This window comes from Melopsittacus undulatus, chromosome 2 (assembly GCF_012275295.1).
Source record: "Melopsittacus undulatus isolate bMelUnd1 chromosome 2, bMelUnd1.mat.Z, whole genome shotgun sequence".
Taxonomy (NCBI): Eukaryota; Metazoa; Chordata; class Aves; order Psittaciformes; family Psittaculidae; genus Melopsittacus; species Melopsittacus undulatus.
The window spans coordinates 29,111,238-29,138,072 of NC_047528.1; the positions used below are offsets into that span (position 1 = coordinate 29,111,238).

Consider the following 26,835-nt stretch of genomic DNA (forward strand, 5'->3'; position numbering starts at 1 on the left):
GTAATTTAGAATAGTAGCGTGCCTTTCTGTGAATAACCCCCGAGACTATGTAAACTTCTTAAAGAAAGAGAGAGACAAGCAGTTGTGATATCCTTCGTCCCTTATATAGTTAAATGCAAATTCTCCTTTACAGTCATATTCCTGATATCTCCCTGCATACACAGCTGATACGCCACCTACTGCAAAGCTGAGCTGACAGTCAGAGCAATGCTAGCAGCATTTCCCTTCCAACATCGTGCCGGAGCTGAATAAAGGTGCTTTTTTTAAACTAAAAAGAAAAATCTTTTTTTTCAAGCTGACAAGAACAAAGCAAGATAGCTGCCTTTTTGTCCTTGCTTTGAGAATGGAGAGAAAAATAAGCAGAAGAGAAAATGAATGCGAAGAAAAACACAGCAACTCCGAAGGCTCTGAGCAAGACAAGGACTATAAAACATCTCTGATTACTCTGAATGTTGGTGGCTATCTATACATCACACAAAAACAGACATTGACCAAGTATCCAGATTCTTTTCTGGAAGGGATCATAAATGGTAAAATAATGTGCCCATTTGATGCAGATGGTCATTACTTCATAGACAGAGATGGGCTTCTTTTCAGACACATTCTCAACTTCCTACGAAATGGAGAACTTCTTCTACCAGAAGGATTTCGAGAAAATCAACTTTTGGCACAAGAAGCAGATTTTTTCCAGCTTAAAGTACTCTCGGATGCAGTGAAATCAAGGTGGGAGAAGGAACAGCTAGCAACTCGGGAGACTACTTTCCTGGAAATAACTGACAGCCACGACCGTTCACAAGGACTCAGAATCTTTTGTAATGCTCCTGATTTCATTGCAAAAATAAAATCCAGAATTGTACTGGTGTCTAAAAGCAGGCTGGATGGATTTCCAGAGGAGTTTTCTGTATCTTCAAATATTATTCAATTCAAGTACTTCATAAAGTCTGAGAACGGTACACGGCTGGTACTGAAGGAGGACAACACCTTTGTTTGCACCCTGGAAACTCTTAAGTTTGAGGCTATAATGACAGCTTTAAAATGTGGATTCAGATTGCTGACCAGTCTGGATTGTTCAAAAGGGTCAATTGTTCACAGTGATGCACTTCATTTTATCAAGTAACCACAAAATCAAAGGAAACAAGCATGCAGCCAGTAAGCCTCCGTGACCTGCAGTCTCCTGGCATCACGATTATGTATCTAACTAGCCTTGTACCACAGAGCTGGCTGCTGATCAATTGCTGTGAGCTAATGGTATGTAAATCTCACAATGACATTCATCTCTGGCTTACTTAAGCTGAAAGAAAATTTTATGTCTGAATTTAATAAAAATTATTGCTAAACATTGTAAACACAGACTGAATGCTTTATGCTGTTTGTAATAGATGTTTTCTGGATGCTGTCTTACAACCAGAGAGTCTAGCTGAATCTTTGTGTACTTGGGTGATTAACATGCATACACCTAACTGCTCTGCTGAACAGCAAGTAGTGAAAGTATTTTCATATAATAAGCAGGCTTAAAATATATTTTGCTTATAACTAATTCAGAGTGGATTTTAACCGAAATAAATGATTTTAAATGTTCATTAGTCTTTATGCTAACCTATTGTACTGAATTTGCAAAAAAGGATTTAAGATTAATCAACTTGATTTTAAAGTTAAACGATTTCTCAATTCACTTTAAACTTACAGCTGTGTTTTTACATTAATAAGAATTGCCAAAGCATGTAAACCAAGAAAATAATGTAAGGAGGGGGGAATTCATCCTATTATGGGAAATGAGTTGAATCTGCACAGAATGTTAAATTTTCTAATTATATATACATCTCAAATGTCTAATAAAAATATTTGACATAAAGTTTCATGTAACAGGTTTCCAGTAATGACATCCTGCACTGCTGAAGTTACTATATCCTACCAATCACTTGTGCTTGTAAGGACAGTCGAGTAACAGAACCCTTGCTTTCCACAATGGCTTACTAAAAGCAAATAGTACTACTAGCTTTGAATAGACCACCTGCTGGCATTTAAGATGCAACACACTAAGTAACAGAATAAATACCTTCTTTCTCTCCATCTCCACTATTTATCAAATCTTTTCATTGATATTTCAAACAAACCTTTAATATCTTCTATGAAACAACTATATCTAATTTAACTGCAAGTGTTACAAACCAGCCACTCTGCAAAAGCAGACTGAAAAATCATCACAAGAGGCAGAAAGAAGCTGCACTAACTCTAAATTTAAGCTTTGTCCATCACTTAATCCAATCGTTATTCACAGCTCATATGAACCCAAAATTCAAGCAAAACGCTATGAAAGAAAGAAAAACCAACCAAATAGTTTCTCAACCTTCCCAAAACATCAACTTTTATAGAAATGAATGAAATAGTAAGAATGTCAACAAAATGCAGTAAAATCTATACGAGAAGTGACAACCGAGGAAAACGGCTAACACAAAATAGGCTGAGAACAGTTTTATTTCAGCTTTTAGGGGGAACAAATCCATCCTTGGTAGTAGTGACTGGGAATGCAAATGCAAAGTCTGCTTATCCTTCAACATTAAATACTATTTCACTTGTAACATTTAATGCATGTTGCTAACTAGGTCCCTTACAGAGATGAATTGAGGGAGGGACAATGTATCTCCAGACCAAGCAGCAGTGACTGAAACATATTACAATATGATTTTATCAAATGGGGAAATCTTCTCCAGAATAGTCCATCAGAATGAACTCACTGTTTAGAAACACAAACTTTTCTATCCAGTCCCCATGTTACAGACTTACAGATCATAAAAAGACATGGTTCCAAGTAGAACTTTTTCAAACTGAACTGTTTAAAAATCTCCACATTTCAGGCATACAAGCTCTAGAGCTGTTCATTTATCCCAAAACTTCTCTGAGTTTGTTCTATTTCATTACCTACCTACAAACAAAAGACAGTAAAATACAATTCTTTACATGCACCATCACCATGTGTCAGCCCCCCTCCTTTTCCTTCCTGCAAGTTCTTTTCAAACTCGTATCTTCAAAAAATCCCTTATTTACCACTAACCTTGTAGATACAAGAATCTGTGGGAATTCTGTGAGAAGTAAATGTGAAAATTCCCTTAAAGAACTCCAAAATCCTGCTGATTTTCTACATCAAGAGATAGAAACACTATAACAGAACAATTACATGAAAAGCCCTTTGTCGACACAACTGTCTACATAAGCAAGAAAAAAAGTGACAAGACAATCTAAAAAAGCTCCATAAGTAATATGTAAGTTTTAAAGAAGCATGTTCCCAGCACTGTCAAATACACAGACTGCAGAAGCACAGCGTCTGGAGGAGGCTGTTGCTCCTAGGATGTCAAATCATCCATTTTCACTTAAACACTTTTGGTTATCACCTTCACTTGTAACAGACCTTTGACTGAGATTTAGATCATTACAGTTGAAAAGTACAGAACAAAAATGGCAAAAAAATCAGGGTTTTTTTCAAATAAATAATACATGTCAAGTAAAATATATTGTGGTTGCCTGCCTTTCAGTTGGGCTCTTAGGATGGCAAACACCAAGGAACTGTTAGCACTTTAGTACTGGAAAGCATTACCAGTATTTCCTCTCTTCACTCATGAAAAAGCAGTGGAGAATTTGATGGTACTGCATTTATTGTAGGAAATGCTTTTGGAACATAAGCTATTCACAAGCTCATAATTGCAGGTAAAATTCAAACAACCTGACACATCTTTTAAGAATATTCTATAGCTATTCTCCAACGATTTACTGGGAAACCTGTATTTGCCAGGCTTTTGGCTCAGAGAACCTGCTTCCTTCTTAAACCTATGAAAAAGAAAAGAGAACTTGATACCATTTTTTTTCCCAAGTGAAAAATGTAATCGTTCCATGTCATAGTGTTTTCTAAACATTAGTAAAAATAAAATCCTGTGTTGTTTTGTTATCTAAAATTGAATGATTCGTTACCTTAAATCATGACCTTAAACACTTTTCACTGATTTTTTTTTTGTATTTCTGTGCGAATAACCCTGACATCTATGGCACACAGGTGAAGTCATCTGCTGTAACACTAACTTCAATCTTGGCTTCCCATTTTCATGAGCACTCATACATTTCTACAAGTGTCAGGGTCTGAGAGTTTTACATGCCATCCCTGATCAAAGGCACCTCACTCTGCTGTTTGATTCACACAGCAGAAACAGAAGGAAAATAGGGAGAAGAAAATAAATCATTCTCTTCCCTGTTCACACTGAACAAAGCCACAACCATGCTGAATCATATCATACCACTTCAAGCTAGCTAAAAACCTCAGTAGTTTTTCAAACCAGGGTATGGAGGTGTCTTGCTTTCATGTATGACCAAAATGACCACATAAAACCTCCATCCTGTGAATAACATTTGCTTTTTACTCCATAAATACACTAAATATAACATAAATATACTTTGCGTATGTTCAGTCACTCAGGTGACTATTTGTGTTCCACCACTGTAGGGTGTACCAGAAAAGGCACTAATACTATGACAGTATGAATACTGCACAGCAAGTGCTTAAGTCAGAAATACTAACAGTTATTGGAATATTACTTAAAATATGATGTGCAAAGTACTTCTATTCTTCCTTCTCTCATTAAGACTTGGATCACAATGAACCTAGCAGAAGAGACCTACAAGTATCAGCAAGGAATGACAATTTCCATAATTTCTCTGATGATCTTTAATTGCTTGGATAGGAGTAAAAAATTCCTCCCCCTTCCCCAAGGAGGCACTTAACCTGCTCCCAGGCTCAGGCAGCTCCACGTGATTCCCTGACCATTTTCTGGGTTGAGAAAAGGAGCCACCAAGCAGAAAGGACAGAGGGAGCTGAAGGCAGGACTGACCACCATACACTACAAAAAGAATATCTTTGCCCCTATGAATTCCTTGAAAAAATACAGGTAAATGACAAACTGATCCAAACACCCACACTTGGACACCCACCTTTTCCATCAGTGGAGGAGAAGTCAGGGGCTCTTCTATCACACTTGGCAATATGCTGGCATAGGTACCAACTATTTGGTTTATTTCTACATAAGGACAAAACCTAAGAGTTGCTGCACTACATCAGACTAAGGTCTGTCTACCCCAGTGTCCCCTGGTGACTGTGAACTGTTTCCATCCCCTGATCCCCCACATCTCTGTGTAGAATCACTGGTTTTGATCCTTTGACCCTCACATCCTTCCCTTGTTTCCCCCCACCCCATCATACAAGTACTTTTCACTTTTCTTTCACCACACCTCTCCCTTTCACCGGGCTTGTTACTGTGCTTTGTTAGGGATGCCTAGGTAAGAATATAAATCCAGGAAAAAAAATATGTAAGATGTTCCCCTGAAGTACTTCCTCAGTCTCCAGCCATTTACTGCCCAGTGACTTCTAGAGCCAGATGTGGTTTCTGGAGGTAGCGCTGATGCTGTGAAACACACAGGCTGCAGAAGGTCAAATTATAGCTCCAGCTATACCTTCAGTATCTGCTCACCCACCGACCAGTGTTTCACAGCATCATAATTGCGTTATTGACATTTTCACTCATGTCTTATTTTTAATTGCCTTTTTACATTTGTACCTAATACAACTGTGTAAGTGACAATTGGTCACTTCTTTTCCACAGTAGGTAATATTTTTCTGGATCCTAAAGTGGGAAAAGAAATACATCATTATTTGCAGCAATCAGTGGTACTGTTATTTTCACCTCTTGCAAGCATTACAAGGTTTCTATTCAGTAAGATGAAAACAGCTGAAGAAAATTATCTTCCTCCTCCTCTCCCCATTAGTATACAAGCAGAATAAGGGCAGGCAACAAATACTACAATTTAATAATGGCAGTGCCTCATCCATGAATTTATTTTGGTAGAAGTGTCATGTTGCCCTGATTCTGTTGACTTATGAATCAGGCTTGGGGATGAAGGGGATGAGTTAACTTGGGCCTTTGACAAAATAAGTATTACTTTCTTCACCCAGAACTGTTTCATATTTGATAAACAACTATTTCCTGACCCTAATTTTGTCTCCTGTCCTGCAACAAAGGACAGAAATTATTACACTGTCAGGGAAGAGAATACTAGTTATAAACCTGAATTGTTTTTATGAAGAGATAGGCTTGCATAATTCACAGGGTTGAAACAAAAGCCATCGATATGGCACAAGAAACTTAAGATCAGAAAATTAACATTATGGGTTTTAATTACTTTTGAAACAGACGTTCTCCAAGTCCTCTGTGCGGGTATATCACAGAGAACACTGCTTCAGAACACTGCCGCTGCAAACCATCATCATTTGCAATAAAATGACAGCAACACGAAGCACAGCAAGGACTGGGGAAAGTAGGAGGGATATGTATGATGACACCTGAGGAATGCAGATGAGCAAGCACTTGGAAAAAGAAAGCACAGCTTTCTTTCTTTCTGAGGGAAATTGCATAATATCCTGTGACACTAGACAGTGGATTTCTTTTCCTAAAAATGTGTTTAGTAGGAGTACCACACACAGCTAAAGCAGCAGTCTCCCAAAAAGCTGTTTCTGTCTCTGCTGGTAACAGTTTAACATCATTGCCATTATCATTTAACGCCACACTTGTTCATTTTAAGCTTCAGAAGAGAATATTGCTCTTCCACTTCAGACACAAAGCCATTCACAAAGCAGGTTACAGTAATTACAGCTGTACACAGCAGCTACTCATTTAAAACACTATTAGCACACAATGTCATGCAAGCTCAACATGTTAAGGTTTCAAAACCAAGTAGTTAGATGATGACTGTTATAAATTTAGCCATTTTGAAGGTATGTAAATTTCTGATAACATTAAAAATTACTATTGTATTCCCTTGTTTACTGGTGAAACAAATGACTTTGGGGGACAGGACCTTGGTTTAGAGAGTTTGCGAACCCACCATTTTTCTGGACAGTAAGGGGTGATTCCACTAGTTCCACCTCAAGCATTATTCATATTCTATATAAATATTATATAAATACAAATGACATGCCATATATAATACTTTATATTGCTACATATATATTTATTAAATATATTAATATATGTAAAAATGTTACTATATATACATATTTTTATTATATAGAGGCCTACAAGAAATCTGGAGAGGGACTTTTTACAAGAGCATGTAGTGACAAGGGTTAGGCTTTAACTGAGAATGCTTTAAACTGAGAGAGAACAGACTTAGATTAGACATAAGGAAGAAATTCTTCACTGTGAGGGTGGTGAGAGACTGGGACACAGCTTGCTCAGAGAAACTGTGGCTGCCCCATCCCTGGCAGTTTTCAAGACCAGGATGGATGGGGTTTGGAGCAACCTCGGCTAGTGAAAGGTGTCCCTGTCCAAGGCAGGGAGGCTGGAAATCAATGATTTTTAAGGTCCCTTCCAAACTAAACCATTTTATGGCTTTATCTCAGTTAGCTGAAAAATTAGATCTCTGCTCTTTTCCAGGATGCATCATTTTTTGCTTTTTGACACCACCGCACCCCAAGCCTTCAACAGCATCTTTGTTCCGGCTGCAGAAAACCTGGCCAAAAAGAGGTGGCAGGCTTTCTTGCTTACACCACCTGAAGGGAGATTCAGTGTTTTGTGTAAAGGGGTGGCACTTTACCAGCCACAGGAGCACACAAAAGAGATGAGAACTGAGATTTAAAAACCCAAGACTTCTTGCTAGGGAAATGCCTCAGGAAGATGAGGATCCAAGGGTCTTGCTAAAGCTGTGGGTCCTATACTCAGGGAAGCTTGCAGGGCTGGACTCCCCAAGCAGCAAGGATGGGGACGAAGCAGTGTGGGGAGAGAGCCTACAATATCTCAGCACTGGAGATGATGACGAGTAAGAGGGAGGGGCTCCGTGTCAATAACTGCCACCTGAGGGCCTTGGGTTTATGGAGAAGGCAGATGCCAACACGGTACAACACTGAGGCTGTGTAACACAAGTAACATCTAATTATCCTGAAAGCACTATATTAAACAAATTAAGAAAATAAATAATATAAAATTCTCTTTTGTCTTTCCGTATGTCAGGTTTCAGAAATAGAATTTTCTTTTTTTGCAGCAGAAGTCAGAGAAGTTCCCGTTTTTTTTAAACTGTTAATAGAAAACATTGAGCTACAGATCTGCTGCCACAGCTCCACAGACAGCTGCTTGTTATCTCAAAGGAGGTTCTTGATGTTGTACCATAGTGAACAGATAAAGGAAAAAAGCACATGTCAGAGGTGGGTACAGAATCTCTCAATTAGGGAGAAAAATTAAGCAAACAAACTAGCAATGAACAGGCTAAGCATCAAAAAAACGTAAACAGAAGCAACTCTAACACCAAACCCAACCAGTTATTACCTCTCTACTACTTAAATAAAGCCTTTGGCAAGTATTAGAGACAAAGTAGTACATTTTCTCAGTGCTGAATCTGGTAATTTCAGAGGAGCCTGGAAGCCAGGCTGATAAGAATCAGCTAAAGAGAGAAAAAGGTATTTGTGGGTTAAGAGTGTTATCAGTACTAACTTTATCTAAGGCCTGCAGCATTGACAAAACATTTTCTAAAATGAACAGCAAATAATGTTCTTTCCCAACAGGGCAGAAATCTAACGTAGGCAATTTTATGCCTTCTCACATGATGATAAAAGTCCATCTCTGTAAGACTTTTCTGCCAAACACAGATGATGACTTTAGAGTTTACTCACAGCATAGAGAAATCCCTAAGACAACCTCCATGAGTAACACAATATGCTGTGGCACAGCTACACACTGCTCCAGCTCCTGTATCATCATGGCTGTTGGCATGATGCTGGGGCTGGAAAAGCCTTATAACTGAGGAAGAACACAAAATGAGCTCTGGTAGATTGTTTCCATACTCAAGCATACAGGAAGCTCAAGTCAACTGTGCTGCAGCCTCCAGTGCTCTCGCAGCTACAGCTAGCAAAGGCAGAGGAAAATGATTACACACAACATTAGAAGAGTTGCTCTTTGCCTTCACTGCCTTCCCTCTCAAGTTACTTCCATGGTTAAAAAGAAGATACTTCAACTATCCCTGATGCAAGCTGTGTAACAGAGGGAAGCAGAGCCTGAGAGTAACAGTACTGGATGAGACTAAAGGTCTGCTTTGCTCAGCATCATGACTCCAGCAAAGTTGCCAAAAGCAAATATCTATGGAGAAGCCTAAGGACAGTGCAGCCATGTACGATTCTTCCACTAGGTATGCATCCCAGTGTCCACCAGGCTTTTGTGGCTTGGGATCTCTTAAATCAGATGTCCTCTCAGGCTTAGTACCCTTTCACGGATTTTCTTTCACATACCATTTTGGTTTCCCTAAGGTCATGTAAGCCTTTAGCAAATACCACCTACACATCCACATCTTCTGGCAAAGAATTCAATAGCTCAATTACATCCTGAATGCAGAACCACCTTCTTATTTACTTTGAAACTGCCTCCTGCTAGCTTTACATTGGCTACATGCCAGTTTTGCATGGGCCAATGCAACAAGCATTTGATCTCCCTCTGCCCCTTTGATCCATCACTCAAGACTCTAATTTGCAATACTGCAAAGGTCTGAACCCATCAGATGTGATCATACTAGCAGGCGGGTGGGCTGCAGTAATCAGCAAAATCCCTCTCAGAAGACAAACACAAACCCATTTGTGGAGTCATGATCTGTGACGCCAGGCACAGCTGAAATTCATGGGATATCTCAAGAGCCGGAAGGGAAAACCAAGAACCCTGATATAAGCCAACAGCATGCTTCTGCTTAGTGCAGTACTTTGACAAGGTGGACACAGACGTCACTGAAGGACAGCACAGGTTTCTGGGATTGACTCCCACTGGCTTATATTGGTGACTGTTCTCAGGATAGGGGCTGTGTGATAATGCATACATCAGTGCTCCTCAGGCAAATACAAACATTAGAATATTCCTACAGTATACAAAATAAATAGCTAGTCCTTAAGACCACAAAGGCCACACAAAGGCAAGTTCTTAAACAATTTACCTCTAGTTCCTTTTTGCTGTTCTACCAGTGCACCTTCCCTGTTTCTCCACCACATTTATTATAACCAGTATATCTAATATATAAAATAATATATGTATTATATATATTTGTTATATGTGGCAGGGGGGTTGGAACTAGATGATCTTTAAAGATCTCTTCCAACCCAAACCATTCTATGGCTCCATGATTCTTTATATATATATATTATATATATTATAACCAGCATGATAGACGCTGAGTACATATACCTTAAAGCAGGAACTGTTGCTTCTTTGTGTGTTTTAGCAGCTACAAATGGAGTCTCAATTACTCATTATGGCTCCTGGGAAACTACTGGGAAGCTTGTACTTTAAGTTTTGTTGCATTTACTTGCCAACAAAACAAGTTATAATTTCAAGACAGAAGTCTTTCTGTGGCTTGAAAATGGCAGATTGTGTAACTAAGTTATCTTCAACACTGAGCTGCAAGCTAGAATTTAAATTAAGAATTACTGTTTTATCCCTCCTGATAATTTTTCTGTTAGAATTTCACTTCTGAAGTAAAATTAGTATGTTAACTGCTTTAAAGAAAATCAAACATGCATTTAGCAGCTTTACACAGTCCTGTATCCTAATGTAAGAACTCTGTGCCTTTAACAAAAAATCATTGATTTTACTGCTTGCAGTTCAGTGTTTATCAATGTGCTTACACTGAATTTCAAATATTCTGATACATGTACAAACAACCACCTGATTGCAACATCAAAAAATGAAGCAAGTGTCATCTAAGGACAATTCAAGTGTATATCTGTCTCTGCAAGTGCACATTAACAACTGGCAACATTTTAATACTAGATTTACACTGTGCTGTCTGCAGCAGCTCAGGTAATTTTTTCCTTTCAACCAAAGTAAATTCAGAAGTTATTCCAATGGTGCCTCTCCCTTCACTAAAAAGGACCTGTACTACTCACTGGCAGGTTTAAGCAAAAGAGATGACTAACACCTTGTTCTAACGCACATTAAGAACTGAAGGCTACTATTTGCTATAAATTTACATTAGAGACTTCAAGAGATGAAATCTGGATACACCAGGAGTTCAACTGGCTTGAAGAAGGTTCAGGAATTTCAACTAGTAGGTTGGACATAACACTGCCTGACACACACATTCTTAAAGAAGAAGGTGCATCTGTACATTGTGTACAGACCTGATATACCTCCCCACACATCTCCCTCCCTCCAAAAAGCAATGCTGTGCTTTCAAAACTACATTCTCAAAGCTTAGGTAACATTATAATCAATTGCTGCCTGTGCAACTTTCACTTACGCACTTGCACAAGGACAGTACCTAGTTACATTTGCTCTTACGTGAGAAGGCATTTCTTTATATCATTCTTAACACACTACACTGGCTCACGACAGCAGCTTCAGGGTATTTTTATCTGGGGAGAGATGAGGAGCACATCACACTTTAACTGTCACAAATGATTGGGATTCACAACTTCTGTCACCTCCAATAGCACCTAGAGGCAGGTGCAAGCAAAGCCATATCCAAACAGGAACTACTTATACATACTTTAGTTTAAATCATCATATAGGAACAAGCAAAGCCAATTCTCATTTCTCTTTTCCATTAGCTGAGTGTGCAATTTGCTAAACTCCTTTCCCATCTGACAGAAACCAGCCTTCAGGCACTGAAGAATACTGGCTGAATCACCAAGCCCTTTTCATCACAAGCACTAATCAAATAGGATATCTGTATGGAAAAAGTGACCTAAAATGATGTGAAAGGAGCTCAAACTTAGTTTCAGTAAATTTGTTCCATGTATATCTTAATTCCTGAATATTTTTACTACAACCATAGCATAATTCGAGATATTATGGATACTTCAGGTTTACATGGGATAATGAACAGGGATATTTCACAGAAGGAAAATCCATGAGGACTTGTTAAATAAAACCCTATCACCCCTGGCTCTGGGTCTCTCTGAGCTGTGAATCATTAAAAGCTGGAAGAAATATTTTGGGGAAGTATCACTATATTTTCACATCATTCTTATGCTCTTCCCAAGGTATCTGTTATTGACTACCACCAAGGACAAGATACCAGCTAGCCAACCTCTTGACTGACCCAGGATCACATAATTTCTCTCCAAATGGTATCAAGTAGAATATCAGTGCTGGTACTATCTCACCTTTTGGTAAGTGATTTACAACCATTGCGATAACAAATGTGATTTAAAATGTCACTTACTACTAACAATTTATGACATAAAAAATTCTGAAGATTTATAGTACCAATGCAAAAATGTCAGGGAACTTCCTGAGCATGTAAATCAAAGGATTTCTGAATGTTATTTACCTCATTTACCTCCTTTATCTACTATCAAACTACACATAAACCTTTAATATTTTTATTATAGTAATACCCAAAAGCAGTTATCTGTGTGTTCTTGTACTTAAATGCTACATAAATGCATAAAAGATATCATCTTTGCCTCAAAAGTACTTATGTAGTCCAAGATAAAGTAGATTAACAGCAAAATGGAGCGCTCCATAACCTGAATTACTTGAAAGGCAGTTTAGAAAATGTCATCTGAGTTTCATGAGGATTTTCAGAAAAAAAAAAGAATAGGCAAGGAAATGCAACTGATGGCTGAGAGTCCTCTTTTAAATGCTGCAGTGTAACCACCTACCATTTACTCAGAAACTGAATCCACAACCAGCCGGATTCCATCAAATGGGTTTAGCACTCGTCAGGATATTTAAATAGCCCTCCAGCATGCAGTAACTCATTCTTCTGACCGAAGTGAAAATACAAACAACTAAACACGTGACCATCTTACACAGTATTTGCAGAACAAGGAGACACCAAGAGGGAAGAGCAGACAATCATTCAAACACAAACCCAAACAGAATAAAAACTCCACAAGCAAAGCAAAACCAGGGTGCGCCCCTACAACTAAGGGACATCAGAGAAATGCAATGGAAGTGTCAAAATTCTGATTCATTTTAGCAGTTAATCTCTCAAGATCTGTTTTTTCTGAGACATCCCACAGCAGTGAGTCTCAGGTTTTAAGTGGGATGAAAGCTAACTGCTAGAAGTAGCCCTACATCACCTAAAAACTGCACCACAATTAACATATACAATCAGAGTGACCAGATTTTAATAACTGGGAAAATGGCAAGCTATAAAACACACTGTGGATTCAATACAAGTCTCCAGGCTATAACATTTCTAACACAAGTCTTTTGCTATGCTTAAGCCAGTGTAATAAAAAGAATCTCAGTATTATACAGAATTCCATCCTAACCTAAATAAAACAAAACCCAAACCCTACTCTTTGCAGACACAAAGTATACACTTTTGACAATATTTGATGCTGAAATGAAATTCAAATAAAAAATATTAAAAAAAAAACAGGTATCTCCATGTTAAAGTCTCTGAAAAACTACTTTCAAGAAGACATTTTGAAAACTCACTATCATTACTCTTCTGCTTAGGAACTGCTTTTTAAGAAAGGCATGAGACTCTTCCCAGTCCATCTGCTGTCTCTGCCATTACCACTTACGAGTGTCAGCCCACTTCCAATACTATTTAATATGTGTGCATCAGAGGTAATCCTTCTACTAACAAAACTGAGATTTGTCTATATATTTTGTGTTAGCTGTGTCTAGTTTCCCAGGCTCTTGCTAATATTGGCACTTACTTGAGCTAGTATGTTAATGTTATTTTTGAAACACCTTTTTAATAAAAGCAGAAAAGGGGATTTTTGTTAAATACTATTTGACACTGTAAGATTCTCATGCTGTTGTGTACCTATCTGGGAATTTCAGTAATGCAAACCAAAGGATTTAGCAGAAGAGAAGGGAATAGTGGGCTAGGAACACAGAGCCTCAAAGAGAGCTTTGCTCCAGCTGCTGAGGAATTGCATTCGGTTATACCTATGTTAGAATAAGACTTTCTGGAAGTATCTCCTTCAGTGGCTATAAAGGAAGCCTGCACAGACCTAAAATAAAAGATTCCTAAGGTTGCCATCCTACATGAAATAAGCATGTTGCACATTTCACACAAAAAATACCAAAGGGCAATACTTTTATTTACTACTCTGAACTGTGTAAAAATCCCAACACTTTTACTCTAGCAACTGCAGTTTGAGAAGCACCCTTAGAACTTTTTAACTCTACCCAAGATATCATTGGACTAATACGTAACTGGGAGGCAGTATCAGGGAACTAACCATTTTTGACTCTTTACAAAGAATTTATAAGTCTTTCACAAGAATTTCATTTTTATTAGAAAAACTGAATAAAGTACAATACTAGAACACTATCTTTTTTTTTCCAACAGCTTAATCTGTGCAATTAAGATCAAATAATGAAAGATCTGGAAATTTGCCACAGACTTTCCAATTGAGAGGAAAGAATTCAAACTGAAAAATAGTCAATGAACCTAGAAAACATAAAAAAGTTGAGGAATAAAGAAAGTAATATAAAATAACATTCCAAAGAACATTACATTTCTAAATCTCTCCCTCATCATTTTATTCCCCTTCTTTTAAATAAAAAGAAATATAAGTAATTTAAGCATTTGGTCACAGCAGATGATCAGTTTATGAAGTCATGTTTCAATTTTACGATATTCTACCCTACAAATAAACAAAAGACTCCTTTTTCTTGAAAAGTAGAACTGAAAAGCTGCAGTCATAATTAATTTCTCAAGTGTTGCAAAGAAAGTGTCCATACTCACCAGTGCTGCTGCTTTCAGATTTTTCTTCTGGTTGGCTTTCTGGAGAAAGAACAAATGAACAAAAAAGGAAATATAATGTTTCTGTGTTGATTATGTGAAATGACAAAGCGGGCTGCAAAGCAAACAAAGGTAAATGATGATAAAATCACAATCACTGGGTTTGACCGACATTTATAAATTTGTTTTCTGAAGGATAATTTGCCAACAGGAACAAAAAACTAAATCTAGTGCCCAAATTCACAACTTCAATGAGAGAATTCCATTACACCTCTGATTGGCATTTATTCAAGAATGAAGTTACACATTTATACAAAATCAGTAGTAGGGTTATGCTTAAGCAACGGATAGTATCCATTTATCACACTCTGTACAGATTAATATTATTTTTGGATATTTAAAAAATTAAAAAATCAAGGTTCTGCAAAAGAATGCTTTTAATTGGCACAGGTGAATTTTTTTAACTTGACCAACCTTTTCTCTACCCTTTCTGCAGATCACATAAGAATTCTTCAATCTTTCCCTTTACAAGGGCAGGTAGTGATAGGACAAAGGGTTCCTTTTAAACTAAAACAGGGTAAATTTACATTAGACATTAGGAAGAAATCCTTTACTGTGAGGGCGTTGAGGAACTGGAACAGGCTGCCCGCAGAAGTTACGGCTGCCCCATCCCTGGTAGCGCTCAAGGCCAGGCTGGAAGGGGCTTTGAGCAAGCTGGTCTAGCGGAAGGTGTCCCTGCCCATGGCAGGGGGGTTGGAACTGGATGATCTTTAGGTCCCTTCTAAGCCAAACCATTCTGTGATTCTGACTCCCTTTCTTAGCATTTGCCCTCAAATAGTACTATAGCCCAACAAGTTAGGAAATAAAAACTCCACATAATCAAAAGCATCTCCTGTTTCACAGGGCAGAGAATATAAGTATGAATTGAGACACAAATGCTGGAAAATGACTTGCCAAAAGATGATCACTCGGGTGAATGGCAGTCAGATTCAGAAACAGTTTTCTGCATGAAATTCCAATCTCACATTTCAAGAAATGGCAGCCGGTGGATATATTTTGGTAAACTGAGTTCTAACACTTACCAAGCCCTATGAAATTAAACCCCTACATAAATCTGTCAATCTGAAATTTGACTACTCTTCCTGTATTTCTCCTTTTTACACATCTTCTAAGGTAGAGAACAAAGAAAAACACTTTCACTTATCTGAAATACAGTTTAAAAATGGTAAAATATACTTGTCCTTAGATTTCAACTTGGACATGTCACAGCTATCATTACAGACTATTTACTTACAGGCAAGAGTGAATTACTGCTCTAACTGAGAGAGTAATTTTTGAGTTCAGTTAGTTTGATCATTTCTGCCATATACAAGCTGGGTATTAACAGAACTGAAAACACAATATATTTTACAAAACCTTTTTCATGCCACTGATTCTCTGGCTTTCAAGGCTGATAGCCCTGTCTTCTCATTGAGATGGCTGACAGCCTGAGGACTAATGCAAACGGAAAAAGCAGTATCTCACAGATCCTTCTTTCTTTACCAGTAGCTGTCTTAGCAGCTGAAGGCAACATGCTTTCTCAACAAGAAAACATCATTATATGGCCTCTTCCCACCCATGAGGATTCACAAAGCAAGTTAAAATCCCTGCCAACTTTCAGATATACATGCAGGATAGCCTGTTTACAGAAAAAACAAGTATCTTTTCATTGACATTATTTTTTGTGTGCATTTAGCACACTTAGAACATAATGTTATTACCTAACCAATATACTAACTCGGTTGTAACTTAATCAAGGAAACATTTAGTACACACACAAGAAGCAAAGAGGACATAATGAAGAATATGCAAACATACTAAGATATCAGCCCCTGACTGAACTTAGATGTAAGGAGCAGCTGGATTCAAAACTGTTTCTTTTTAATTCTGCTTCAACGAAAGACTAGCTGCCTAACCAAAGCTACGGCATAGGACATCATACTTCAAAATTGCTAATAGCATTTCTGATTCAAATAACAATAAATGTATATCATGTCTGCAGGGGGAGTGCACGTGCTTTCTCATATGTATCAACAGAACCTGCCTTCAAGAGCAGAGACAAAAAAAAAAACAGACAAAAATTAAGCCTTGCAAAAAAGTGGTGCTTTTTTCCTCATCATTGGACAATTTGGTTTTGTTATGATTAGGTCACAATCATAACAAAAAAGTCTCTGCTTTAAAAATCTTCTCTGTATTAATACAATGAAGAAGGTGAAGGAAGTTGTAGTATTGCCTATTAAATATATTTTATCAATGCAGATTACAGCTTCTCAACCTCCTCCACAACATGCAAGATTCACAAATGTCAGCAAGTTGGTTGGGATATTTTTGTTGTCGCTTGTAGGGTTGGGTTGTTTTTTCTTGGGGGGGAGGGGATTTATCACAATCAGTGAGACTTAGGGAAATAAGGAAATTTTAAGTCAGTGAATTAGGCAGAAAGCAGTTCTATTCCTATCACACTGAGCCTGTTCTAACCATGTATTTTTTGCATCCAATCTCGTTAGTTTAAATCTGTACAAGAATTATGAGCCTATATTTTTAATAACAAAAATGGAAAGAAAATTAGCTTACCCCTGCCATCCAGCTGAATGCATTTTGCAGTAATTTGTTAAACCTCACAATACTCATGTGAAGTAAATAAATATCATTTCAATATTTCAGAGATGGAGAAGAGAGATGATGCAGTCTCAGTTGTTTTCTAAATGGACCATATGTCAGAATAATATATACGGAATTTTGCTCCATCAAAAGGCTGTCTGTAATTAGATTAGCTTGAGTCATACTCTGCTTCTCTGATCATGGGTTGCATCTTCTTTATGATCCTCACAAATATTTGGAAATCTGCATAAATGCCAGAGATCTGAAAGGCTGATGTTGCTTCTCTTTCTTTTGATCCTGAGGCTGCTGTTAAGTTTTCCTCTGCTAACAGTCCATAAAAGACTGAAGTACATAGAGGAACAAACAAGCATTAAGACCCAAAAGCATTTTGGAGAGTGAAATGCATGCTTAAGGGACAGCCTGAACAAACAGAGACACCTGGAAAGTCCTGTTGATATAGAGAGGTATATATCAAAACTCCTCAGCAGACAGACCTAAGATGACAGAACAATGAAGGAGGGATGTTTTTTTCCTAAATAGTAGTTTGACGAGAAATTTGGGAAGTCAAACATCCATCTAATAAGATTGGAAGTAATATTACACAGCATCAAGATTCTGAGCACTACATATTTTACTGGAAATAATTAAATGTAATTAAAGGAGTAACTGCTTTAACAGAAGAAGGAAACATCCTTCTGGGATTTTACATAGTGTTTTTTCATTTCACATTTCTTTATATGGCTGATATTTCAAAATACAAATATGCAAAATATAGATCTGATATTTCAAAATACAAATATACAAAATATTCAGAGGGTTTTATTCTGTATTCATTTTCCCTGAAATATAATTGCACATTATACAGTAGGTGTGATTGATAAACAAACTCAGAAAAGGATCTTTCATATATGAGAAGCTGTATAAAGGAAAAAAAAAATCAACCCAAAACAAGGGGAGAATATTCAAAGAGTGTAGGAATAAAGGAGCTGTTCTAAGGTATACAGGCAGAGTTATGTGTATTACTGAACAATACAACAAAATTTGAATTTCATGAGTTGAGATTCTGAAAGAAGAGAAGGCTCAGAAAACTGGAGAAGGACGCAATGTTACGAGATAGCAATCCTCTGTGAAGCATGAAACAGTGAAACAATCCATGCATGAATGCTGCTCAGAAACAAAGGCCTGCTAGTCATTCTGTCAATGAAATTCTCTGAACATTTTGTGCTTTCCACACGATGGAATGAGCATGAAGGAATTTAAAGTCACTGAAATAGGCATTAAGGCAATCCCACTTATGAAGTGGGAGTTGTGAAGATATATTCAAAACTTCAATAAAATGAGTCATCTCACCCAACTTTACAGAAATAGCTTATACTTTATTTGTGCCTACGGTGTAAAACCTTCCTCTCCACCCAGCAGTCCTTTCCAGCTAGAGATGCAATTGCCTGCCAAGGTCTGTGTTTTCCCAAGTCACATTAGTAGCACATTTTTTCTAAGAACTAGCTCAGTAAGAAACTTGTATCATTATCTATAACATAGCTGCATTTTTTATTTTTATTTCGAGCCAGTAATCTGAAACTACCTGCTGGCAGAAAAATTAAGCAACAGGCAATTAAAGCAGTAAGGGAATTAATTTATAACCACAATCAGAAAAGTTTGCTGTTAAATGTTTAACAAAAGCATGTTCCCATTCCTTCAACCAAGAATGAAACTGTCAAATTATAGCACTTCCTTATGCCAGGGTGTCTGTCAGTAGGAAGCTCAGAAAAACCCCACAATTTTAACCAAACATATCCTGTATCAGGCCCCTAGGTAGTTCTTAGTTACATACACATAAGAAAAATTCATTTTCTTCAATACAACATATTGAAATATATGCAAAATGCTCTCCTTTCCTCCCACCCAAAAAATTACAGCTATGATAGCTGATGACAAAGATAAGACAAAATGACTGGAAGCACAAATAGCATTGTTGCATAGCAACTGTTGATGTACATATGGTGATGTTTATGGAACAGAATGTAGTTCATATTTAATGCTGAAATAATACTGAAACCAGCCTAGACAGCAAGACCTAGACAGCAAGAGACAACTGTGCTTTGGATCCCTCTGCAGAAGCCACACTTCCCACCAGCTTTGTTAAACCAATGTTCAGGAACACCATGGCAGGTCTTAGTCATTTGCCCAGCAATGAAGACAACGAATATGTCTCACATGTGCAAACAGCCTCACAAAGGAAGTAGACAGTTATTTTGCAATTACTACTTTTGGAGCGTATTATACTCTGTATTATTCATTAGAGCTATTTCAAAAGAGAAACAGAAACAGGAGAAACCCCACAGCTAGTCTAAACAGAAAGTGCACCACATACGAAAATCAGCATAGACCAGATTTTTAATAGTATCTGGGATGGAATCCATTTTACCCAGCTTTGTATTACCCTAGATCTACTACACACTGCAGAAGACCAAGAAACTGGAATTCACTACACTTTGGACACAACAAATGGCACCTCAAAAGAGGCTGCTGCTGTTCATTAACTAATATGGGATCACCAGAGGTTAAGAGGCTTACAGTATAAGAGTGAAAGGACTTCTTTCAACTACAACAGGTATTAGAAGCAAGTTCAGCTAAGACAAAACAAAACCCACAGAAAATACATTCAGAAGTCAAGAAATTACATCATGCAGGAAAAACTAAACTGTTTGTTAGATTAGATCTCTTTTGCTTGCTCTAAGTGACCTGAAGAGTCAATGTGAAGTGCTCAATTATCCTGAATATGTAAACTCCCCGTAGCATCTTCCAAGATTGCAAAATATTTCAGAGGCAGCTTTGTTAGCCCTCACTCATTTTCTGAAACAGCACCAAAAAAAGGTGGCCTCTTCAACACAAGGATCCCAGGATTAGAGAACAGCACACTGAACAGGTCTTAGGGCTTTTAATGTGCTCAAAAAGAAAAAAAAAAACAAACCAAAACCAAACCAACAAAGCCACCACCAAAAAGACCCTTTACAGAAGAAACCAAACTGATTTATGCCATTTGCTCCATTTCAGGTAAATTCAGTCCTCCAGAAGGGTATTGACTGAGGTCAGCAGTGCATGAAGCACTTTTTTATTCATATTTCATTTTCATAATCCCTCAAACGCATCCTTCCAGATGCAGCACTAGCCATGCCATCTGCAGTTCCAAAACAGCTTAATCTCTGGCCCACAGTTCAAACTGGCATCTTGATATTGTAACATGGTGCACTTTGCAAAAGAAAATGGAGCCAGATTACAAATGCTTTTCACAAAAATAAGCTAATTTCAATTTGAAGAAAAACACTGGTCTGTGAACGTAAGAATGAATTTCAATTTCCTGTGACTGCATCTTAATGTGGATTGACTGATGTACAAAGATGTGCAAGTTTTTATTGAGTCTTTTTGCATGCTTGATACAATTATAGTGGTTTTTTGTGGACTTTCTGGCATCAAATAGAGTAGCAGACTTTCTTTCAGTTGGGATAGCCATATAGTTTTGTTCCACTCTTCAGACACCATTTTTTTCACATTAGCCATAATTCACTACAAAACTTGCTGAAATTGGCTTTGGAGCTCAAAACTTATTGGCAATACACATTTAAACACAAGAGTGTGGCTGCAGGAACATGGTGTCTGTAAGAAATCTGACTGGAATTTGAAGTATCTGTGTCATACTCATCCTTACAACCAAAAAAAGTCATGCAAGAAAAGCACATTAAAGTTTATTTTTGATTGTGCTGCCAATGCCAGCTTTAACACAACAGCAACACATTTTAGCCATTTTGCATTTAAGCAAGTTTCATGAAAACTCACTGACTGCATGTTATGCTTGCTAACCTCAAGCAAAAACAATTTTGACAGGTTCTATGCTTATTCCATGCTTCATCCCAGACATTTCTAATGTCAGTAACTACCCTTTGCTCCCAATTAATATAATAACTTCTACTCAAAAGATCCATGGTCCTTGAATAACTTTTTCTAGTTGCTAAGAAATGCAAAATTTTTAGTTTATTACATAAAGATTGGACAGGTTCTAAGTACCTAAAGTTTTTGAGACACTGGTATTACAGATGGTAAGCCAGAAATAAATGGGCAACATTATAACATTTTAATGACTTTCATTCTCACTGATGACAAATATTCCACATTCTAGTTAAGCATATACATCCACGGCAGCTTAAGTTACCATCAGAGGTTTTTGAAGCAGTATTTTGTATCAAAAGGTGTCTTGGGAATCAAAATCCCATGAGATTTGCATCAACCTTGCAAAAGTCACCAAATAATGTTAAATACATCTTCACACCTAAAATCTCTTTCCTTCATAAAGCATTCTGAGGTTAAGGCACAGAGAACTGGAAAAAGATGAGGCACTGCTAAAATGTTTGCAAGATTCTTGAAAACTTGCTCCCTATCTCTTTTCATATTTGTAATCCATGAATTATAAACTCCAGTATTCTTAGAGTGCTGCAAGTCACATACTCTAAGATACAATTTTTTTTTTAAGTGAGAAATCAGTAACACAATTACATCAGTTTCAGGGAAAGGGATGATAACAAATGAAAAGTGCCTGAGTTGTAGCATAAAAGCTTGTATTTCTAAACATGCAAGAGCTCGGCTTTCTACACACAATTGAGACAGCCAAGCTATCTGTACTTTAATATCTCAGTGCTCAGCCATTAAATCTTTAAATAGATCTTTGAAAGGAGGTGGTCAAACTTATCTAAGTATTCTAGCTCTGTCCTGTGAGTTACAATTCTCCTTCCCTCATTTATCTGATAAAATGTCACACTGCCATTACAGCAATTACTGTTACAGCAATTACTTGACAGCCTATGGACATCAAAAAATCAGAAGATTGTTGTGTTGTAGCTTTCTGCCCCACAGAAGACAGAAGTAGCAAAAAGTATTACTATTATTTGTGTTCTAGGGACACCAAAACTTAAATGCTGAAACTGAGATACCTTTTGCAGACAATGAGATACGCTCTGCAGACACCTTCTTTCTGTCTCAGAACATCCAGAACATGACCATGTAATTTCAGTAGAAAACCTTACAGCACACAGGAGCTACACACAAGGCAGTTTGCGGAAGTTACTGTACAGTGTAACATGACCATGTCACAGAATCACAGAACATACTGGAATTGTAACAAATAAGTTGAATTCTAACTTACCTACTGAAGTTTCTGTGAACACTGTTAAGGTCTGTCCTCCCACACTTTGCAAAAGAAATGGATGCTCCCTTGGTGCACTGACTGAAGCAGGTTTTCCTCCAATATCATTGATACTTGCAAGCTCTTCATTCAAAGTAAATGACACCTAACAGTCACAATTACCATAATGTTACTAAACAGACTCAATTACTCTGCTTTACAAGTTATGGGAAACAAAAAGAAAGAAAACACGAGTAGTATAGCACATTTTAATTGCAAAAACATGACAAGTGGGATAAGAGTCTTATTACATTGATCTCTCATTGGAATACAGAATTCAAAGCTTTCATATATTTACTAAAATCTACCCCTCTTTTAAAAATTGTAAATTACTTCCTCCTGAAATCACAGAACAATTTGATCTTACGTATTAAAATGTAAAGCATAATAGGTTTCCAGACGCTGTTCGGTATGAGTGCTTTAAAATGTTTCACACAGACAGCTGAGTTCTAGAAAAATTGCTGATGTACCACAAATGTCATTAGTCTGAGGACTCCTGAACCACATGCAGAGGCTTAAAGACAGTTCTTTTACTATTGTTTACATTGTATGCCCAATACAGGAGCTGAGAAGGTACTGGGGGGACTGGGTAGCCAGAATGTTTAGCTGCAGGACACAGCAAGAAACCTGAAGGGGGCTATTTCTGGCTGGCTATGTGCTTTTCCTGTAAGTTCTGCTATAGCCTCATTCTGCCATGCAGCAACAGGATCTCTAGGAAGTCATATCTTCTCAATGGGGTTCTTCACCACATGGCTCTACAGGGACTGCAAAATGAGCTCTGGGGCTCTCATCAAGATTTTGGTGTGGAGCTCACTCAATCAGGAAGGCTGGCTCATACTCTAGCATAGAAGAGACTAACCAAACATCAAAACCTCCAGTAGAACTCTCTCCACTCATTCTGAAAAGAATTTGGCCAGGTAATCAAACAGCAAATGCAGCCTGCTTCCCTGTCACTTTTTTTTTTGTCCACAGCTTCTACCAATGTAGTTACAGGCCTATGTGGCATTTGAAGTAATTCTAACTAATGAAACTTCCCTTACCTCCTATAAAGGATACAGGAAGTTACTCTCATTCACCGAGGCTACTAACAAAAGCAGTTACCTTTGCATGCAGAATAATTTTCAATTTGCTTTATATTTAGTAGGACCAAATTCCAAATATATAATACAATACCTTCTGAAATTGCAAACCTTACATCTCAACTTCTTTTGCTTTACTGTCATCGTTCTTAGTTCTGACAGCCTTCTGCACTAACACATCTCAAAATGTTTAGAGAAAAGGTTGCTATACGACTGCTGCTACAGATGGGTAAACAAACTTAGCGAAACAAGACCACAGAAAATCCAGGGACAGAGCTCATATGGGTAGAATCTGCACCTCCTGGTTCTCCAGTACAATGCCTCATTACAGGTGTAGCAAAAAATATGTGACCAGCATGTTCTAATCATGAAATAGAAAACCAGCATGAATAAACATTAATAGAAACTAGCATATTCTAAACAATTTTTCAGAATTCAAAATGTAACACATTCACAGCCTCTGTATTTAGTAATTACTTACTTCTGTTCTTCCTTGATTTCTGAAAAAGAAAATATTTAATGTTTTAGTTTCCATAATCTAATTCCACGAGTTTAGCTTCCCTGATAAAAAAGCGAATTCAAATTCTAGTTTTGTTACTCATCTTCACTCCTGAGCTGCTTAGTATTTTTTTATTTTTGTCATGCTGATGCCCAAGAATAAATGGGAAAAGTCAGCAGGTGAGAACAGAAGCAGCAAAATAGCACATGTAAGCTAAAGAACATTCTCCAGCTAGTTGTGCATATTTCTTGAGTTTAAGAAATCAAACATCACATAACCACTCCCCACTACAATTTCATATAATATATGATTTATTTTCATAATCACTACACAAGCACATACCACTCAGGTATCAGAGAAATATGCACAGTATTTGCAAGAAACAGTTATGTATTATAAGAGATGCAACATAATCTACCACAAGTAACTTCTATAAAATGCAACCAGTAACGGTACAGTAAAGGCTTACTTGGTAATCCTTAGTTTTCCCACTTCACCTCTTCCTGAAGCTTTATTCCACTGTTGTGACAAGTATTTGGGGACCTAAGAAAAGAAGACAGATCTCAAAACAAGCAGATTTTAAAATTCTGTATAAAGTGTGTATGTGTATATATTTAAATGCTTTTACCCTGACCACTTCAGATTACGATATGAACTAAATATAGTAGACAATACAGAATCATAGGATGGGTTAAGTTGGAAGGGACCTTAAAGCTCATCTAGTCCAATTTCCCTGCAATCAGCAGGGACATCTTCAACTAGAGGAGGTTACTCGAAGCCCCATCCAACCTGTCTTTGAACACTACCAGGGATGGGACAGCCACAGCTTCTCTTGCCAACCTGTTCCAGTGCCTCAACACCCTCACAGTACAGAATTTCTTCCCTATATCTAATCTAAATCTACCTTCTTTTATTCTAGAGCCATTCCCCCTTGTCCTGTCACTACAGGCCCTTGTAAAAAGTCCCTCTCCAAGTTTCCTGAGGCCCCCTTTAGGTACTGGAAGTTGCTCTAAGGTCTCCCCAGAGTCTTCTCCAGGCTGAACAAGCCCAAATTTCTCAGCCTGTCTTCAGAAGAGAGGTGCTCCAGCACTCTGAGCATCAGTGTGGCCCTCTTCTGGACTTGTTTCAATAGCTCCATGTGCTTCTTATGTTGAGGACACCAGAACTGCAAACAGTACTCCAGGTGGGGTCTCACGAGAGCAGAGGGGCAGAATCACCCCCTTCAACCTGCTGATCATGCTCCTTTTGATGCAGCTCGGGATATGGCTGCACAAAGCAGAGGTCAGTGCAGGGATAGGAACAAGCAACCCTGCTTAACCTCATACATCCAAGAAATAAAAGCTGCTCCAAGCTGCAAGGACATAACTCCACACAAATTCCTTCAGTTACAAAGGTTTTGGTGCCTGCAGCACTGGGTGACCTGGGCTCATAATGGACAGTAAAGGCACCTCCTTTACCAACCAATAAGCTGGAAGCTATGTTTCCAAGTGGATCCATTTCTCTTCTTTTCCCATCAATGTACTGTTAGGTGAAATCAATCTCTGGCCAAAAAGGTACCAGCTAACTACTGCCAGATAAAGTGCACTCCAAGAGCCAGTGCACTTCCACAGCCAGCCTCAGCGCCTTGCTGCTGCTGTCGCTGTGCCATATGCCCATGTATGCTCATGCTCCTCGGACTCCCACATGTGTCCCAGATGTAATGATGCATGCATGACTCTGTGCAGCAGGAACAACATTTCTTTTTTCTGGTAATGCCTGGACAATGTGTCCCATGCTCAAGAGAGTTACTCTGGCTCTCCTTACAAACAAGCTTAAAAGTTACATTTATCTGTGAGATCAAATGATAAGTGTTTGCTCTGATATAAGGTGCTATTGCTGATGAACACATAAATCTCAACACTTGTATGAGTGCACAGTTCAAAAGGTGGCCTGTCCAGAAAGGAAATCCCAGCTCAGCTCATATGTGCATGCATCCAGCCCTAGCAAGGCATCTCAAGCCTCAAGCAGTTTATTCCCAAAGGAACAAGGAACATGTCTATCTTCTGTGCTTCACTGCATGCCATCAAGTTGTAGCCATGTCTATCTTTCCTTGCAAGAAGACAGCTCAATCAGTTATAAGCACAGAGCGCAGTGTTCTGCAGATCACATGGACTTGCAGATCACAGTTTCCCCATCACCACCATTCAGCAATTCTGGCTGTCTTTTCTATGATGGCTGTTTATAAAGACTGGACACAACATATTAGCACAACAATGAGAGACTGGAGCAGTTTTTCCCCTACACACAAACTATTAGATGCAGAAGTACTGTGGCACATAAAGGGATAGAATACAGACCTGAGGCACTACAGGACAATCTCACATCTAGTTTAAATGGAACATGTTCAAGTGATATGAAACCTACAGATTCTTTTCTAAAGGAAAGAGCTGAAAGCAGCCCAAAAGAAACTACGCTTTCTTTCTAATAAAGATGCAGCAGTTGTTGTGAGAAGATAATCTTAAAGACCTACAGTAGTCTCAGTGCTTAGGCAAAACAGTGACTTGTTAAAAGAAAAAACATTTACTGTTCCAACACCACATACCACAGTATTCCAGTACAGGAACTTTCTTCTTCATATGCTCATGACACATCAGGACTGATCTACAATCTGTAATTTTGCAGCA

The 26,835-nt window shown here is 38.0% G+C and overlaps 2 protein-coding genes across 2 annotated transcripts in view; one reads left to right on the forward strand and one right to left on the reverse strand.

The window, feature by feature from the left end:
* GTF2F2 (general transcription factor IIF subunit 2) overlaps window positions 1-26,835 on the reverse strand; it is an 88,896-nt gene that overhangs the window by 57,001 nt on the left and 5,060 nt on the right. Inside the window, exons 2-5 of the mRNA XM_031047678.2 lie at window positions 24,642-24,715; window positions 24,155-24,173; window positions 22,556-22,700; window positions 14,728-14,766 (exon numbers count right to left, since the gene is read on the reverse strand). Coding sequence (XP_030903538.1) covers window positions 14,728-14,766; window positions 22,556-22,700; window positions 24,155-24,173; window positions 24,642-24,715 — 277 coding nt within the window. The remainder of the gene's footprint in view (window positions 1-14,727; window positions 14,767-22,555; window positions 22,701-24,154; window positions 24,174-24,641; window positions 24,716-26,835) is intronic.
* Window positions 173-1,580, forward strand: KCTD4 (potassium channel tetramerization domain containing 4). Its single transcript, XM_005147682.2, has one exon. The coding sequence runs from the start codon at window positions 344-346 to the stop codon at window positions 1,115-1,117; it is 774 nt and encodes a 257-aa protein (XP_005147739.1). The 5' UTR covers window positions 173-343; the 3' UTR covers window positions 1,118-1,580.

What these genes read in the sequence shown, in the direction of transcription:
- KCTD4 (XM_005147682.2), top strand. Translation starts at nt 344, where the DNA reads ATGGAGAGAAAAATAAGCAGAAGAGAAAATGAATGCGAAGAAAAACAC.